The sequence below is a fragment of the Hyperolius riggenbachi genome, chromosome 12, assembly GCF_040937935.1.
Source record: "Hyperolius riggenbachi isolate aHypRig1 chromosome 12, aHypRig1.pri, whole genome shotgun sequence".
Taxonomy (NCBI): domain Eukaryota; kingdom Metazoa; phylum Chordata; class Amphibia; order Anura; family Hyperoliidae; genus Hyperolius; species Hyperolius riggenbachi.
Genome location: NC_090657.1, coordinates 183,063,934 through 183,083,983, shown reverse-complemented (window position 1 = coordinate 183,083,983; position 20,050 = coordinate 183,063,934). Strand labels below are relative to the sequence as shown.

Here is a 20,050-nt window from a genome sequence, read left to right as displayed (position 1 = left end):
AGCTGCATATTATTTGCATGAAGTTTGCATGCGAAACAGGAATTATTAGGTCATTAGGTCTGTTCAGGATAGTGCAAAAATCAGTGGAACCTGTCCAAGGCACTATTCAAATCTGGGAGGTTATTGGTGAACCGATAACTCTGCAGAAAAATTGTTTGGAAACAAAAAAGAATTGTGACTGATCATTATTGGCGATCACGCAAAGCAAACCTGCTGGGGTTTCCATATAAGAGCACTACCAGTGGCTGTCCTCTCATTAAAGAGAATCTGTACTCTAAAATTTTTACAGCAAAAAGCATACCATTCTATTCATTATTTTCTCCTGGGCCCCTCTGTGCTGTTTCTGCCACTCTCTGCTGCAATCCTGGCTTGTAATTAACAGTTTTAGGCAGTGTTTACAAACAAACTAACCAGCTTGTGATAGGCTCACATAAGCAGAGTGTGTGAGTCATACAGAGCTTGCAGGGGGCCTGCAGAGGGTGTGTATCGCTTCTATCCAATCACAAGCAGCCCTGCACATTCCACACATTCCAGCCTTATGCTGGATACACACGTTGAGATTTCCCGTGCGATTTGCGGGATCGAACGGATCGATTCGATTATTTCCAACATGCTCGATTCGGATTTCGATCGATTCTGCCGTCGATTTGCATATTAACTATGCCAAATCGACGGCAGAAACGATCGAAATCCGAATCGAGCATGTTGGAAATAATCTAATTGATTCGTTCGATCCCGCAAATCGCACGGGAAATCTCAACGTGTGTATCCAGCATTAGCCCGACAGAGCCGACAGAAGACAACAGATTAGATCATATAACAGAGATAACACAGCCACTGTGCAATCAGGAAAGGCTGCAGTAAGACCGTTCTTTTATCCTATAAGTTCCTTTGCCTGTTCTAATGTGCTCTAAGGGCCCGTTCACACTTAAAACCGCAGAACGCCGGCGATTACCGCTGGCGTTTTGCGGGAGTGATTTTCCCGCGATTATCGCGGAAAAATCACTGGACACTGCGGCGGTTTTGGAGCGATCGCGATTAGCGTGCTATGCACGCTAATCACGATCGCAAATCGCGGAACGCTCGTCGCCGGCAAACCGCTGCATGCAGCACGGTTGCGGTTATCGCTAACCGCAACCGCGGCAGTGAGAACACTGCCATTCGCTACATTGTGTAGCGGTTCTCGCAGAACCGCTAGCGGTTTGCCGTGAGCGGGAATCATGCGATTCACGCTCAAGTGTGAATGGGCCCAAAGGGCCCATTCACACTAGAAATAGCTACACGCTAACAAAACGCTGAGCGTTTTTCCTAGCGATTTTTCACTGTATAGAGCGCGTTTTTCCAGTGATTAGCGTTTTGCGATTTCTAGTTCAATTCAAATACTTTTATTGAATCGCTAATCGCTCCAGAATCTCTCAGAAAACGCTGCATGCAACGCGTTTGCGTTTTAGCAAATCGCTAAACGCTTAGATGAGAACACTTCCATACACTTTCATTGTGCACACGTTTTTCAAATCGCTAGCGATTTTCAGCAAAGCTGAAATCTCTCTGAAAACGCACAAGTGTGAATGGGCCCTAAGGCTGAACATTTTGTTACAGAGTCTCTTTAAAGGGAATCTGAAGTGAAATAAACTTATGAGATAATGAATTGTATGTGTAGTACAGCTAAGAGATAGAACATTAGTAGCACAGATATGAGTCTCATATTGTTTTCCAGTACAGGAAGAGTTAAGAAACTTCACTTGTTATCTATGCAAAAGAACTTCTCTGAGCTCTCAGACTAATTTCGTCAGAGAGCAATACTGTTTTCTGAAGCACTTATCTCAACCGGTCTCTCACTGTTTCCTGTTTGTTAAAGTTATACTGCCAGGAAGGGTCGGTAGCTCTGCTCTGTTTCATCATTTAAAATACAGAGTGTATTTTGTAAACTACAAATATTAGAGAATGATGCAGTGTTATAGAAAATCAGCTATATAACTGAAAATAAAAATATGAGACTCTTTTCTTTGCTACAAATGTTCTATTCATTATCCGTGCTACACATACAATTTATATCAGAAGGGTTTTGGCTTTTTTTTCCCTTCAGTGTCACTTTAATTCCATTATCTCTCCTCAGACTGTCCTGCAAGCCCTGCGCTCCCAACAGACCTCCATAACTACCATAAAGTGAGAGCGGGGGAGAAAACGCCAGAGACAGACGCCATCTTCTCGCCGTCTTCGTGCTCAGGTTAGTCGTCTTGTTATTTCCCGCCAGACTGGCTTTCAATGCACAGCTGCACCCAAAATGAAACAAGACAAATTCTAATAGAAATCAGGTTGATGGGTGAACATAAATGGTGTACAGAAGCACGTGGAGGACAAGCAACTTCTTCAGGAGCAAATTGTGCTTGCCTCTGCAGCACAACTTGCTTCCTGACGTTTTTGAAAGCTCCGCTCAGCGCAGGATGATGATCCTATTCTTAAACATTGTAAACAGAGGAACACCAAGAGCCCCAATAGTGTAGTATGTATTGACAAAGGGGGTAATGACAAAGAGTAATAGTTGTTATACTCACAAACATGGGTCACCAATAGGCAACCACTGTAAAGGCAGGTGGGGAGATTATCCTGACCCCACTCAGGAATAAGAAGTCGCTCTCTGTAGATAGTAGAAAAGGGTCACAACCCCTATTCTTAAACATAGGATCTGCTTCCACTTGTTAAAGAAAACAATCAATTTGCAAATTTTTTGGAACGAGTGCAAAGAAACAATGAATGCCTAGGAGAGCAGACCATGTCCTTCTCACTAAACTGGTCACCGTGTCTAATCTATCTGCAGCCGCAACGCAAATACTCACCCATCCCCCGGTTCTGCTGCTGTTGACATCTCTGTTCAGTCCCGGTAAACCAATTGGAGCATAGCAAAAGCATGAGGCTTCACATTGGAAAGACCAATGGGAATGCTAAGCAGCAGGGTGGATTCTTATTGGTACTTTGTTGACCAATGAAAATTCTCCCTGTTGGTAGTTGCTAGGATAATTGGTCTCTTATAATCCTCTGGGGAGCGCCATGCACCTGCTGGCCTCCAGTTTATTTATTGCCTTCGGGGCCGAGTGGTGGAGTCAGCAGCGGCTGAACTGACAGAATGGCAGAATGAACAGAACGCAGCGCGTCCGCTGAGCAGATACGTGTCGTTTTGCATCCGCTCTAATGGGAACAGCGCCTTACTCCATGCTACATCCTAGACATTCGCACACTACATCTCACAATGCCATAGCAATCTCCACGGCCATTGACTAAAATGTAAGGGGGAAGTAATTGTGTGTTTTAGCTATGACCCCCTCAACAAAGAATGGAGCATGCGCCTCACTTCTTGCCAAATGGGACTGCAATAGCCTGGACCACAGGGGTGCTCCTCTAGAATCTCCTCTTGGTGCCTCCAGGAATGTTTGTATGAAGGGGGTATTTTGGAGGGTGGGAAGCTTTCCTATTGGTGGAGTAACTTTTCAGCATGCGTGTCTTTTCTTCGTTAGACTTCTGGCTTCACATCCGCTTGTACTACCAGGGAAAGCTGGTGTCGGAGGTCACCACACAGACTGCAGAAGGGTGCCGCATTGCCTTACCTCCATCCAGCCAGACGGAATACAGCCCGTGCCCGCCCTTCCTGCTGGAGGAGATTCCCTTTCCTTCCCCACAGAAGCTGATGGGAGTTTTTCCTCTCGAGGTCCAGCAGGTTCTTAAAAAGCTCCTGAAGCATCTGGATAAAGGCGTGGTGCTATGGGTGGCACCAGAAGGGGTGTTTGTGAAGAGGCAGTGCCAGGTACGGGTATACTGGAATGGGCCCCTGGCCACCCACAAGGACCAACCAAACAAGCTGGAGAGAGAAAAGACCTGCAAGGTGCTGGACACAGTACAGTTCATGCATGGTGAGTGCCTCGGCTCAATGAAACATTCACTATTGACCCTTTTTATCTCTTTCCTGCTCTCAGAAGCCATTTTCTGCTAAGAAAGTGTTTTATGGCTGTAATTCCTCATCAGTGAGGGTTATGCTATAGTCTGACCCAGACAGAAACTGTCATTTGCATCCCAGATGTTTAACTCTTTCAAGCAGTGAAAGAGAAAATGAACACAGCATAGTTATTTGTTTGCTAGGCACTGTACAAACACATGTCTATCTCATCATGTTACATGTCACCTCGGGTATCCTTTAACCCATTAGCAGCTTCATACTAAATGTTTTGTTTGAAAGCTGCTGGTGCATTGTGAGCCTCTGTCAGCATATCTTGTTTGGCTGCCTAGTGCAGCCAGACAAGTGTGTGTGTGGCAGTAAGAAGTTATATTGAACTGCTCCGAAAGGCTTCTTCTCTTATTCCACTGGCGGCTCTGAACTTCTGGCAGGTCTTCTGTGTCCCAATTACATGATATAATGTGATCGGGATCCAGGAAACGGTGTTAGCGATACAGCACCACTCGCTGGTGGAAGAAGGGAGATAGAAGAGACTCTGACATCGCCCCTCTTCCACCACAGGGCGATGCTGTAATGCTGACATGGTCTCCTGGATCCTGATCACATATCATGTGATCGGAACCGAGAAGGCATGTCGAGAGTATGTCGCCACCGCGGTCCAGCTATCTGGACAGGTATAGATGAAAGCTCCTGGCCACCACATACCCTGCCGAGCCTGCCAGGCTGGGGAAGACACACTTCCCCAGCGGCAGTAAAAAATTCCGCCCTACAGCCAAATAAAGTTTTACTTTACTTGGCTGCTAAAGGGTTAAGTACATTTTTTTTTTTGAAGGTGCCATGTTGTCCAGTCCCACCCTGTTTTACTCTGGAGGAAGTCTCCAAATAAGTTTAGGATTCCGGGGCACTCCTGCAAAAAAATTATACATTAGCGAGTGGAGAGGGTATTTTTTTGGCATACATGTAATTAAGGCGCTGGGAAATTTGGCCGCAGGGTAAAGCCTGCTCTTGCAAAAGTCCCGGCAGCGTTAATTACTATTCCCCCTCCAGGCTGTCATGGACTCTGGGGTAACACGCAATTGGGCTTCCAGATATTGCTGGTAGACGAAATAAGCAGTTTTTTTTCACAATTTGGGCTCCGTCTTTTGATGGAGCCCAAATTACTGACTGAGCGCCGCTATAGCCACTAGGGATATCAAATCTAACCCAAAGAAGTTTTACAAGTACATCAACTCTAAAAAAAGAAAGGCTGACTGTATTGGACTCCTAAAGGATGAGGCTGGGAACTCAATGGTGGATGACCAAGGTAAGGCAGAGTTATTAAATGCTTTCTTTGCTTCTGTCTTCACAAAGGAAACAGCACTGTGGCAGATTACAGATGTAGAAGAGTCTTAATCTTCCAATTGTAATATTAAATACTTAACAGGAAGAAGTGAATGCAAGACTAAATAAATTAAAAATAGACAAGGCACCTGGCCCGGATGGGATGCATCCTCGGGTCCTAAGGGAATTAAGTTCAGTAATAGGTAAACCCCTTTATCTTATCTTTTGTGACTCTCTTTCAACTGGCAGTGGATTGGCGTACAGCCCACGTTTCCCCATTATTTAAGAAGGGCAAAAAAATCAGATCCAGGCAGGAAATTATAGACCTGTAAGCATAACATCAGTTGTATGCAAACTATTTGAGGGGTTACTAAGAGATACTATACATGACTTCATAGTAGAAAATAATCTTATTTCTCAGCATCAGCATGGGTTTCTAAAGACAGGTCCTGTTTGACTAACATGCTCAGCTTTTATGAGGTAGTGAACGCTAATATGGATATTGAGAATGCTGTAGATGTGATATACTTGGACTTTGCAAAGGCCTTCGACACTGTTCCTCACAAAAGTCTGGTACAATAGTTGAGGATGCAAGGACTGGGGAAGAGTCTGGCCTGAAACACACCAGAGGAGTTTTTCTGAGCGTTTTGAGTTTTAAATCTGCTGCTAATGTTATCCTATGTGTCTGTGCACACTGGAGCCTTGAGGTTTTGTAAAAAACCCCATAGCATTACATTGGGAAGAGGTTTTGAAACCTCTAAAAGCTCTTCACAATGTAATGCTATGGTGTTTTTTACAAAACCTCATTGCTCCAGTGTGCACAGACACATAGGATAACCTTAGCAGCAGATTTAAAAACTCAAAACGCTCAGAAAAACTCCTCTGGTGTGTTTCAGGCCTCTGTGTGCAAGGCTAGGGAACGGGCTAATGGACAGAAAACAAAGAGTTGTGGTCAATGGATCATACTCAAAATATGTGACTGTTAGCAGTGGGGTCCCACAGGGCTCTGTACTCGGTCCATTGCTCTTCAATTTATTTATTAATGACCTAGTACATGCAGTACAAAGCAATGTTGCTATTTTTGCAGATGATACAAAATTGTGCACAATCATCAACTCTCAGGAAGTTATTGCAACAGGATCTGGATAGGATGGCTATATGGGCACATAAATGGCAGATGAAATTCAATGTTGAAAAATGTAAAGTCATGCATTTTGGTCGTACCAATGGTCTAGCACCATACAAAATAAATGGATACAGATGGGGACATCAAACTTGAAGAAGGACTTAGGAATACTCATCGACAAGTTAAATAATCGTACTCAATGCCAAGCAGCTGCAGCTAAAGCGAATACAATTTTGGGATGCATTAAAAAGGAAATGAAAAAACTTGAGATAATAGCATATTATTGCCCCTGTTTAACTCTTTAGTAAGACCAATAGAGTACATGACCTGCGGGCCTCAGTAACACACACTTCTGTTGGGAGTCAAAGATTGGAAAGAGGGTCCATCAAACCTCCAATATAAAGTCCAATTTGTGCTACCAATCCAGACTCAACCAATTCAAGCCAGGAGATACTCCAAAATATTTTCATTTATTTGCAGCGGTTATACAGCATAAATAGACCAGCACGACGTTTCGGGCGGGGAGCCCTTTCTCAAGTGCTTAATTCAACTGGTGAACATATACTCCATATATAACAGACTGTGAAAAAAAAAACACACCCCTTATGACATCAGTGGGTGGGCACAAACTTGAATTCACAATTTAACCCTATCCTTAGAGAACAGCTATAATATTACAGGAAACATTTAAGGCTAAAATCGTCGTTCAGGCCATTAGGCAGCTGCGTGCCCAGTCGGTCCATCCACCAGGCCTCACGTCTAAGCAATACATTTCTAAAATCTCTCCCTTCCTGTCTTTCAACGACTTCGAGAATCTGCCACCTTAATTGACTGACACTATGTTTCATTTCTATGAAGTGTCTAGCCAAAGGATACCCTCTCTTTTTACCTTTCTCCTTTTCCTCTTTCTCAATTCTCTCTCTGAGGGCATCGGGGTTGCGTATGTGACTGCGATGTTCATTAAGGCGTGTTTTTATATCCCTCGAGGTTTGGCCCACATAGGCCAAACCACACGGGCATTTAATCAGATACACAACCCCCTTAGTATCACATGTGGCGTAATCCCTCAAAGGGATGGGTTGACCCATTCTCGGCTGGTGCACTACAGGACCCTTAATGATCCCATTACAATGTTGGCAGCTCAGACAAGGGAATGTACCTTTTTTGGGGTTACCCAGAAATAACTGTCTAAGTGGCTTTGATCTCCCTATGTCAGCTCGCACTAAAGAATCCCTGACTGATCTGCCCTTTCTGTACACAAACCTAGGTGGTGACCTGCATACACGAGCCAACTGGGCATCTGCCTCTACCAAAGGCCAGAACTTCAATACATTATCACGCAGAACAGGGGATTCCCTGCAAAACGTGGTAATGAAACTCACCTCACTATCAATATCCTGTTCAGGTTCATTATACATCCTTAATGTTTCTCTCGCTACACCTCCCATCTCTACTGCAAAATCCTCACATTTCTTACGGTCATATCCTCTTTTCACAAAATCCTCAGTGAGGAGCCGCGCCTGCTTCCAATACAATGCGTCACTCGAAGTGATACGTCGTAACCGTACATATTGACTTTTAGGTAAACCATTGACCAGCGGTCTGGGATGACAACTACTGGCCAACAGAAACCCATTTTTATCGGTATCTTTACGATACAGATCAGTATCAAAACCATCAGCTTTTTTAGTTATCTCCACATCCAAAAAATGTAGGACGTTTTGACCGTACTCCATTTTAAATTTAAGCGTAGCATGCTTATCATTCATTTCATTGAAAAACAGTAGCAGCTCCTCCTCTGTACCTGTCCACCCAAAGAACAGGTCATCGATAAATCTGCAGTACCCCCGGATGCCCGTGGGGGCCTCCGGTCCCAAAAAATGGACCCTCTCAAAGTCAGACATGACAATATTAGCTACAGTCGGAGCATAAGGGGCCCCCATCGGCACCCCGAGGCACTGCAGATAAAACTCATCCCCAAACCTAAAATAAGCATGGGAGAGGCAAAATTCAAGGCATGACATAATGAACAATAGCATCCTATTAGATATCTGTTCCACATCAATAAGTCTTCTCCTGACCGAAGATAGTGCTTCCTCATGAATGATATTGTTATATAAATTAACCACATCCATGCTGACCAACAATTTGATCTCACTAGCATCCATGTGGTCAAGTGAATTCAGGAAATGCGTAGTGTCCCTAAGACAATATTCATCAGTTTTAATAATAGGTTGCAACCATGTGTCTACAAAGATACCCAAAGGTTCCAGGAGGGAGTCTACTGCCGACACTATAGGTCTCCCGGGGGGGTGATATAAATCCTTATGGACCTTCGGAAGTGTGTAAAAAACCGGTGTCCTTGGTAAATCCTTTTTTAAGGCCATTGCCAATTCCCTAGAGATTGTCCCTATTTCTACAGCATCATCCAATAATGTATCAATCTCAGATTTAAATTCTATTGTTGGATCTCTAGATAATAACTTGTACATATTAATATCCGCCAGCTGTCGTCTGATCTCATCGATATAATCTCTACGGTTCTGAATAACGATCGCTCCCCCCTTGTCTGCTTTTTTAATTATTATTGACGGGTCCCCCTTTAAGCTTTGCAAAGCAGCATTTTCTGCACGAGACAGATTATACTGCCTAGGCATCCTTTTCTCTCTGATGGATTTTTCCGTTTCTCTCAATACTAGCTTCTCAAATAGATCTAATGTCCCACTGGAGAATGGTGGATCAGTCTTACATTTAGTTCGCAGTTTGCTCGGTATTTCTGAGACATATGCAGACCGGGTGGCAGAAACCACAAGGAGCTGTGCCCCCTCCGAATCGCCCAGTTACCCGCAGTCAGCAGTAGCCATGTGCCTCCAGGATAATAATTAAAAAAGCAGACAAGGGGGGAGCGATCGTTATTCAGAACCGTAGAGATTATATCGATGAGATCAGACGACAGCTGGCGGATATTAATATGTACAAGTTATTATCTAGAGATCCAACAATAGAATTTAAATCTGAGATTGATACATTATTGGATGATGCTGTAGAAATAGGGACAATCTCTAGGGAATTGGCAATGGCCTTAAAAAAGGATTTACCAAGGACACCGGTTTTTTACACACTTCCGAAGGTCCATAAGGATTTATATCACCCCCCCGGGAGACCTATAGTGTCGGCAGTAGACTCCCTCCTGGAACCTTTGGGTATCTTTGTAGACACATGGTTGCAACCTATTATTAAAACTGATGAATATTGTCTTAGGGACACTACGCATTTCCTGAATTCACTTGACCACATGGATGCTAGTGAGATCAAATTGTTGGTCAGCATGGATGTGGTTAATTTATATAACAATATCATTCATGAGGAAGCACTATCTTCGGTCAGGAGAAGACTTATTGATGTGGAACAGATATCTAATAGGATGCTATTGTTCATTATGTCATGCCTTGAATTTTGCCTCTCCCATGCTTATTTTAGGTTTGGGGATGAGTTTTATCTGCAGTGCCTCGGGGTGCCGATGGGGGCCCCTTATGCTCCGACTGTAGCTAATATTGTCATGTCTGACTTTGAGAGGGTCCATTTTTTGGGACCGGAGGCCCCCACGGGCATCCGGGGGTACTGCAGATTTATCGATGACCTGTTCTTTGGGTGGACAGGTACAGAGGAGGAGCTGCTACTGTTTTTCAATGAAATGAATGATAAGCATGCTACGCTTAAATTTAAAATGGAGTACGGTCAAAACGTCCTACATTTTTTGGATGTGGAGATAACTAAAAAAGCTGATGGTTTTGATACTGATCTGTATCGTAAAGATACCGATAAAAATGGGTTTCTGTTGGCCAGTAGTTGTCATCCCAGACCGCTGGTCAATGGTTTACCTAAAAGTCAATATGTACGGTTACGACGTATCACTTCGAGTGACGCATTGTATTGGAAGCAGGCGCGGCTCCTCACTGAGGATTTTGTGAAAAGAGGATATGACCGTAAGAAATGTGAGGATTTTGCAGTAGAGATGGGAGGTGTAGCGAGAGAAACATTAAGGATGTATAATGAACCTGAACAGGATATTGATAGTGAGGTGAGTTTCATTACCACGTTTTGCAGGGAATCCCCTGTTCTGCGTGATAATGTATTGAAGTTCTGGCCTTTGGTAGAGGCAGATGCCCAGTTGGCTCGTGTATGCAGGTCACCACCTAGGTTTGTGTACAGAAAGGGCAGATCAGTCAGGGATTCTTTAGTGCGAGCTGACATAGGGAGATCAAAGCCACTTAGACAGTTATTTCTGGGTAACCCCAAAAAAGGTACATTCCCTTGTCTGAGCTGCCAACATTGTAATGGGATCATTAAGGGTCCTGTAGTGCACCAGCCGAGAATGGGTCAACCCATCCCTTTGAGGGATTACGCCACATGTGATACTAAGGGGGTTGTGTATCTGATTAAATGCCCGTGTGGTTTGGCCTATGTGGGCCAAACCTCGAGGGATATAAAAACACGCCTTAATGAACATCGCAGTCACATACGCAACCCCGATGCCCTCAGAGAGAGAATTGAGAAAGAGGAAAAGGAGAAAGGTAAAAAGAGAGGGTATCCTTTGGCTAGACACTTCATAGAAATGAAACATAGTGTCAGTCAATTAAGGTGGCAGATTCTCGAAGTCGTTGAAAGACAGGAAGGGAGAGATTTTAGAAATGTATTGCTTAGACGTGAGGCCTGGTGGATGGACCGACTGGGCACGCAGCTGCCTAATGGCCTGAACGACGATTTTAGCCTTAAATGTTTCCTGTAATATTATAGCTGTTCTCTAAGGATAGGGTTAAATTGTGAATTCAAGTTTGTGCCCACCCACTGATGTCATAAGGGGTGTGTTTTTTTTTCACAGTCTGTTATATATGGAGTATATGTTCACCAGTTGGATTAAGCACTTGAGAAAGGGCTCCCCGCCCGAAACGTCGTGCTGGTCTATTTATGCTGTATAACCGCTGCAAATAAATGAAAATATTTTGGAGTATCTCCTGGCTTGAATTGGTTGAGTCTGGATTGGTAACTCTTTAGTAAGGCCACATCTGGAATATGGAATTCAGTTCTAGGCACCACATTACAGGAAAGATATCGCAGTTTTAGAGCAGGTGCAGAGACGAGCAACAAAATTGATACTTGGGATGGAAGGTCTCACTTACCAAGAAAGGATAGATAAACTGGGTTTAGTTAGTCTAGAGAAAAGAAGCCTTAGGCCACATACACACATCAGACCATAGTCTTTTGAAAATGAAAGATCACAGACCAATCTTACCACCCTTCATGTAGTATGAGAGCCATACCTACACAGTCTTTTCTATGGAGCTGAACTCCACATCAGAAAAAAATCTTTGCAAGATGCTGCACTCACAGATGCTGTACAGACACAAAAGATCAGTATCTGCAAAAGATCTGTTCCTGCCAAAAATCCATTTCTGCAAATTGCAATGATAGTCTATGAGATCTGCAGATCATCATACACACATGATTTAACTGACATTCACCTGCAGATCAGATCCACCAGGATGGATTTTCAGATCTGCAGATGATTGCTTGATCTGCAGATGAATGTCAGTTAAATCATGTGTGTATGATGATCTGCAGATCTCATAGACTATCATTGCAATTTGCAGGAATGGATTTTTGGCAGGAACAGATCTTTTGCAGATACTGATCTTTTGTGTCTGTACAGCATCTGTGTGTGCAGCATCTTGCAAAGATTTTTTTCTGATGTGGAGTTCAGCTCCATAGAAAAGACTGTGTAGAGTATGGCTCTCATACTACATGAAGGGTGGTAAGATTGGTCTGTGATCTTTCATTTTCCAAAGACCATAGTCTGATGTGTGTATGAGCCTTTAGAAGGGATCTAATTAACATGTATAAATACATCAGAGGGCAATATAAAAGCTTGGCGGATGAGCTTTTTGTCCCTAGGCCTTCTCAAAGGACTAGAGGACATGATCTGCGCATGGAGGAAAAACATTTTAGCCATTTAGGTAAGGGTTCTTTACAGTAAGAGTGATTACGATGTGGAATGCATTGCCACAGGAAGTACTTATGGCAAATTCTATATCTGCATTTAAAGGGGGCTTAGATGCCTTCCTTGCGTTGAAAGATATCCATGGCTACAATTACTAGGTAATGCCCAATGATGTTGATCAAGGAATTTTATCCGATTGCCATCTGGAGTCGGGAAGGAATTTTTTCCCTTTTGGGGCTAATTGGACCATGCCTTGTAAGGGCTTTTCGCCTTCTTCTGGATCAGCAGGGATATGTGAAGGAGCAGGCTGGTGTTGTACTTTGTTCTCTGGTTGAACTCGATGGACGTATGTCTTTTTTCAACCCAAATAACTATGTAACTATAGCCTTAATTCACATTATGGTTGCGCCCAAATTTTCAGTGCCGTTTTTGCCCCATTCAATTTTTTTGCTGGTGGCGTAGTCCTAAAAATGAGGGGTGGGGGGAGGGGTTAACCTTTAAAAAATATTAAATTTGTAACGGCCTCGTTTAGCCCTTATTCTACGTTTCTACTTTATAGAGCGCCCATTCCACGCTCTCCATTATTACAATGCTTTTATTATACTGCCCCCTATTGCAGTGCCCTTCATAAAGCGGCTTCAGTATTACAATGCCCGGTATTTCTGTATGCATACATGGTGGTGCGCATACATGGCGGCGTTAATTACTATTCCCCCTCTGAGTTGTAGCAGCTCAGTGGTAAAAGTATTTTGGAGTCCGGCAATTGCAATCGGGATGCACACTATAGCATTGTGGCTATAGCAGCGCGTGCCAAGAAGTCTTGCCTCATTTCTGTGCTCCTTTTTGCACTGCCCTAACTTTGGTGCCTCTGGTTGTAGTGTTGCCCTCATTGTTTCACATCTTGACTACTGCAACTCCCTTGTCTGTGGCCTCCTCATTAACCAACTGACCCTGCTCCAGTCTATTATGCGGCATGACTCATCCACCTCAATCTGATGATGTACACCGCCCTCAGCTCTGGTCTCCAGTACAGAATGATGGGCATGTATCCTGTGACACAACAGTCACGTGATCTGCTCTACACCGCCCTCAGCTCTGGTCTCCAGTACAGCATGATCGGCATGTATCATGTGACACAACAGTCACGTGAACTGCTCTACACCGCCCTCAGCTTTGGTCTCCAGTACAGCATGATGGGCATGTATCATGTGACACAACAGTCACGTGATCTGCTCTACACCCTCCTCATTTCTGGTCTCCAGTACAGCATGATGGGCATGTATCATGTGACACAACAGTCACGTGATCTGCTCTACACCGCCCGCAGTTCTGGTCTCCAGTATAGCATGATGGGCATGTATCATGTGACACAACAGTCACGTGATCTGCTCTACACCGCCCTCAGCTCTGGTCTCCAGTACAGTGTGATGGGCATGTATCATGTGACACAACAGTCACGTGATCTGCTCTACACCGCCCTCAGTTCTGGTCTCCAGTACAGCATGATGGGCATGTATCATGTGACACAACAGTCACGTGAGACACAACAGTCATGTGATCTGCTCTACACCGCCCTCAGCTCTGGTCTTCAGTACAGCATGATGGGCGTGTATCATGTGACATAACAGTCACGTGATTTGCTCTACATTGCCCTCAGTTCTGGTCTCCAGTACAGCATGATGGGCGTGTATAATGTGACACAACAGTCACGTGATCTGTTCTACATTGCCCTCAGTTCTGGTCTCCAGTACAGCATGATAGGCATGTATTCTGTGACACAACAGTTACGTGATCTGCTCTACACCACCCTCAGCTCTGGTCTCCAGTACAGCATGATGGGCATGTATCGTGTGACACAACAGTCACGTGGTCTGCCCTACACCGCCCTCAGCTCTGGTCCCCAGTACAGCATGATGGGCATGTATCATGTGACACAACAGTCATGTGATCTGCTCTACACCGCCCTCAGTTCTGGTCTCCAGTACAGCATGATGGGCATGTATCGTGACACAACAGTCACGTGATCTGCCCTACACCGCCCTCAGTTCTGGTCTCCAGTACAGCATGATAGGCATGTATCATGTGACACAACAGTCACGTGAGACACAACAGTCACGTGATCTGCTCTACACTGCCCTCAGCTCTGTCCTTCAGTACAGCATGATGGGCGTGTATCATGTGACATAACAGTCACGTGATTTGCTCTACATTGCCCCCAGTTCTGGTCTCCAGTACAGCATGATGGGCGTGTATAATGTGACACAACAGTCACGTGATCTGCTCTACATTGCCCTCAGTTCTGGTCTCCATTACAGCATGATAGGCATGTATCCTGTGACACAACAGTCGCGTGATCTGCTCTACACCGCCCTCAGCTCTGGTCTCCAGTACAGCATGATGGGCATGTATCATGTGACAACACCAGTCACGTGATCTGCTCTACACTGCCCTCAGCTCTGGTCTTCAGTACAGCATGAATATTGTTCCAGTGTTGACCAGGTAGGGAGACTGGAACTCGGCATGGGCAGATCATTTGACACAATAAGAATTGAGAATTGGCCAATTTGTATTACGCCCTGATCTCAACCAACCTATGAGCCAGACGAGCAATCACCTTCTTTCACTGCCTAACCCGAGCTATGGGGAGAGCAGGATTGGTTGCTGAAGGCAGCAGAGCTGGTTTTTTGCACATTTGTTAACCCTGCGTGGTGCAATTGCTCACCCTTTTTCCTTTGTGTTCTAGAATGGGAGATGTACCTGACAAGCAAAGGTCCGGAACCCCAGTATCAGATCCAGCTCTGCTTCGGTGAAGAGTATCCGGAGACTTCAGGGAACACGAGTAAGCTAATAACGGCACATGTAAGTATAACAACTCTAACAGGTCCATGGGGGGGGGGGGGGGATAATGAGCACACTAATAAAATGCACTAGAATAAGGAGACAGTTTAGTGAGTGGCAGTGTAATAGTGAAATAAACAGCCACATCTATTTTTAAAGTCCAAACCTCCTGAAAAATAAATGCAGGGGTTCCTTGAGATCCCCAAAAATATTTTGGTTAAAAAGGTTGAGAAAGGCTGCTTTAGAGTCTTGCCGGTCCTCTCTGTGTCCCCTCGATCCACCACTGGGCCCTCTGTTCCAGCCTTCGACTTTAATGTGGAAGAGGCTTTTTGGTTCTCCTTGGAAGGCCACAGAAGTACCTGGGCCTCCGAGTGCTTCCGAGGATGAGCGGCTCCGTACTGCAGACCCACGTGTGTGCAGTAAGGAACAGCTCGTCTTTGGAAGTACTCGGAGACCCGAGTCCTTCTGAGGAGACATGAAGATGCAGCCTGCGGGAGATTTCACCGAGCGCCCAGCAATGGAACGAGGGGACGCAGGGAGAAACGGGAAGGCTAAGGGATGCAAAGCCTTTGCGCTTCGTGAGTATCTAACTTTTTTTTTTGTTTTAGGATCGTAGAATTGGCCTTTAAATAGGCTACAGCAACAAATAAAAATTAAAGGAGAACTCTAGGTTATGTCAAATAAACCGCTTGTTATATCACTTATTGCAACTAATCTCTGGATCTTATTTGACCCTTTTTTATAATATGTTTTTAAAGGCTCATGAGGCTAATTAGATAAAAATATTATTTTACAAAAACAGAGATAAAAAAAAGACTTGCTGACCTTCTGTTGAGTTCAAGAAAATATGTAATTAAAAAAAAAAAAAAGTATGCCTGGGGGGTACTTACTTGGGAGTGGGCAGCCTCTGGATCCTAATGAGGCTAGCCTGTGCAGTAGAGCGGACCTGATTGGGCTCAGCTATTTCCCCCGGAGCCCGAGGGGGAAGCTGGTAACTGCCTGTACGTTGGATCCTAAAGGTAAATATTGTCATCTGCTGCAGATCGAGGGAGCCAGCTCTGGATCGGAGCTACACAGGACAGGGGGAAGCCTCATTAGGATCCAGAGACTTCCCCTCCCGAACTAAGTACACACCAGGGGCAGTTTTTTTTTTTTTTTAATTACAGATTCTCTTAAGGACTGATAACTTGGTGCTTCAGAAGCGCTCTACCATCCATGACTTCTGTCATTATGACTAGAGATGGCCATTGAGATGATAGTAATTCCGTCTTGCATGCAAGTTTGGTGCAAATTGTTTGCAGCTTGGAATTGGGCCAATTCTTGAGCACTTCTTACCAATTTGCAATAAATTTGCATCCACACTAGAAGGATGGGCAGTCTGTAATGATGACCTTTGCCCTCTCTCCGCAGGTGGAGCCAGTATTCGCTCGGGAACTCGTGGAGAAGGCAAAGATGAAGCTGATCCAAGTCACGAACATCAACTAAAAAAGGTGCATCTTATTCTGAGTCCTACCGATCTACCTTCCCACCCCAGGAACTGTGGCTCGTCCAAAGTAATGCAGCTGGACAAACTCAGGACTAAACCACTCCTCATCTCACCTTCTCCCAACGGTGTGCTGTCTGACATGGACTTACAATGTCTGCATACTCACCTAGACTTCTGGGAACCTTTTGCTCGAGCCGTACCACTTCTCCCCATAACACTGCACCAAACCCCACACACTGTAGGAATGGAGAACATTGCTTTCCTTGGACCAAACCAAGCACAAATTCGCCAACACTGAAGATCATGAACCTGACTTTCACCCTGGAAGGGCCTTAACTGAAATGCTGGCCACCTACAGTTTCAGGAAAGTCCCCGCTAGACCTGTGACGATTTCTCTGCTATGCAGAGTTTGATAGGAAAGATCGTGAATTGAAGCAGTTCTTCTAGATGTGGGTAATTTGGCCAACCAGGAACGGGGGGGGGGGGGGGGGAGAAGGCATGCAATGGCCTATTCAAATTGCATCCCGAGGCATTTATTTGAATAAATAAGAAATTTTGGGGATGTACCCCTTCCACATATGTACACCTGTACACCTGAAGAAGTGGAGACATCTCCGAAACATGTTATGTATTTAATCAATTTTCTATCAATGAACATGTAAGAAACCATTTGAGTGCTTTCTATGTGTCATATAGGTGTGTTCATAATGGGGGGGGGGGGGGGGGGGGTTGGTGACCTATATAAGTATCGTGCTTTGGCACCAAAATATATATGTGGTTGGACTACCATGTTCATTGCAGTGTATTGCAGTGTCATGCAGTGGCACTGACTGTCAAGCACTGAAAATCTTTTTTGATGATTATGCTCTTAGAAATATTGCCTTACTTAAACAGGAACTTTAACCAAGGACTGAACTTCATTCCATTCAGTAGCTGATACCACCTTTCCAACAAGAAATCTTTACCTTAAGGTCTGGTGGCAATGTAAAAGGCAATAACTCCCTTTAGTAGGTAATCGGTAAAAGCAGGTCAAAAAGTCTGTGTACTAGTCCTAACTGACTTAAAGGGAACCTTAACTGAACAGGGTGTAAAGAGTTTCAATTACCTGAGGCTATTACCAGCCCCCTGCAGCAGTCCTGTGCCCTCGGAGCCGCTCTGGAATCCTCCGGTCCCCCGCTGTCGCTTAGTTTCGTTTTTGATGACTCACCAGTCAGCCGGCCGCCATGCGTATTATTGGATGCATTCCCTACTGCATTTTGTACGCATTGCGGTCCGCAACAGCGCTAATTGTAGTAGGGAATGCATCCAATAATACGCATGGCGGCCGGCCGACTGGTGAGTCATCAAAAACGAAACTAAGTGACAGCGGGGGACCGGAGGATTCCAGAGTGGCTCCGAGGGCACAGGACTGCTGCAGGGGGCTGGTAATAGCCCCAGGTAAATGAAACTCTTTACCCCCCGTTCAGTTACGGTTCCCTTTAAAAAGAAACCGTGAGTAAGAATTGAACTTCATCCCAATCAGTAGCTGATACCCCCTTTCCCTTGAGAAATTTTTTCCTTTTCTTAAATGGATCATCAGGGGTGCCTGTATGGCTGATATTGTGGTGAAACCCCTCCCACAGTGTGATGTCAGCGCCTTACAGCTCTGAGGTCCTGACATCACACTGTGGGAGCCTTGTTGCATTGTGGGAAATAACAGCCATTTCCAACTGCCAAGCAAGCAGCAGCTACTTCCACTGACATCACCTGCCAGCAGTAAAAATGTCACCATGTGATTAATGTCAGAATGTAAATCAGGGAGAGGAAAGATTTTACAATGGGCAAACACTGACTAAATCATTTATATATAATTATTGTAAAAAGTAAGCACTTTTGTACATTCCGTTATTTTCACTAGAGTTCCTCTTAACCATTCAGCGAAGGGTAATGGGAGTGGCTTACAAGTGACAGCTCTATGAAGTCATGTGACTCTAATCACTTTCATAAGCTTTATGCAAATTTATATGACTTTGAATTGGACAAATCACATTTCTGCAGCCAATGATTTTCATTGCTCCACTTCCAAGTTGGTTATAGTTGCAATGAGTGATCCCCGACGGTTAGCGATGAGCGAAAAATGTTGGCATGACGAACTGATCATACGAACTGATCCACCAGGATGAATCCGTTTGTAAGGACAATAATGCTGTCTTTTACCGTTGTCGTAGCACCTTTTTCTTTTTTTTTAAACGATTCCCGGCTGATGGCAGTCGAGCGCATGTTAAAGGGACCCTGAGCGGTGTCCTGAAAAAGAAAAATTGAGACTTACCTGGGGCTTCCTCCAGCCCACCGTAGCCCCAAGGTCCCTGCATCCTTCTGGCCCCCTCCGCGGTCCCGCTGGCAGCTCTGGTAATGTGCCGACGCGTGCATGCTCGCCCCCGCTGCGTACCCGTCATCACGCCAGCCGCTGTAAGAGTCCTGCGCATGCCAAGTTCTCTAAAGTCTGAACCCCGCATTCTTCTTACGGTGGCCAGCAGGATGATGCTACGAGTACACAGCAGCGGCGAGCACGCGCGACTTCATTCAAAGTCTCTGCATTACCGGAGCCGCTAGAGGGACTGTGGAAGGGGGCCAGGAGGATGCCGGGGACCTCGCGGGCTACGGTGGGCTGGAGGAAGCCCCAGGTAAGTCCAGTTTTCTTTTTTAGGACACCGCTCAGGGTCCCTTTAAGCTGGAGTGGCAGCTGAAGACTTGCCTGCCCCAATCTCTTCCCTGCTGAAACGTATCAGTGAGCAGAAGCTGAAGGGGATGTGTCTAGGACTAAAAGCCTGCAAGACCTGTGCTTATATCAAGAAATAGTCCCAACTTCTGTGTAGACTGGGGAGATTTCTGGAATCAGGGACTGGCAGGCATTATTTCTGATATTATTTATATGATTAATGACTGTTCTGTTTCGATTCCCGCTTTATGAGTGAGGCACACTGCAGAAGACCCAGTCTGTATAGGAATAGGATTCCACACCGATTCAGAAACCTCCACAGGCAGTTTAAATCCATGAAATTAACCATTTCAGCCTGTGGGGATTTTTCACCTTATGCATCAGAGCAATTTTCACCTCCCATTCATTTGCTAATAACTTTATCACTACTTATCGCAATTTATTGATCTACATCTTGTTTTTTTCCGTAACTAATAAGGCTTTTTTGGGGTGGTACATTTTGCTAAGAATTATTTTTTTTATAAATGCATTTTAACAGGATTAATAAGAAAAAAAATGGAAAAAAATCATTATTTCTCAGTTTTCGGCCATTATAGCTTTAAAATAATCCACGCTACCATAATTAAAACCTATGTATT

General features: G+C 44.7%; 1 protein-coding gene across 3 annotated transcripts in view; it reads left to right on the top strand.

The window, feature by feature from the left end:
• Positions 1-17,197, top strand: part of LOC137542472 (interferon regulatory factor 4-like) — a 78,845-nt gene extending 61,648 nt beyond the window's left edge. For 2 of the 3 annotated variants that reach the window (XM_068264409.1, XM_068264410.1), the window contains exons 6-9: positions 2,117-2,227; positions 3,513-3,905; positions 15,134-15,249; positions 16,639-17,196. In XM_068264409.1, coding sequence (XP_068120510.1) covers positions 2,117-2,227; positions 3,513-3,905; positions 15,134-15,249; positions 16,639-16,713 — 695 coding nt within the window. In that variant the 3' untranslated portion in view covers positions 16,714-17,196. Of the gene's footprint in view, positions 1-2,116; positions 2,228-3,512; positions 3,906-15,133; positions 15,250-16,638 lie in introns of all 3 variants that reach the window. The other variant, XM_068264408.1, reaches the window with a different exon arrangement.
• Positions 17,198-20,050: the final 2,853 nt, after the last annotated feature.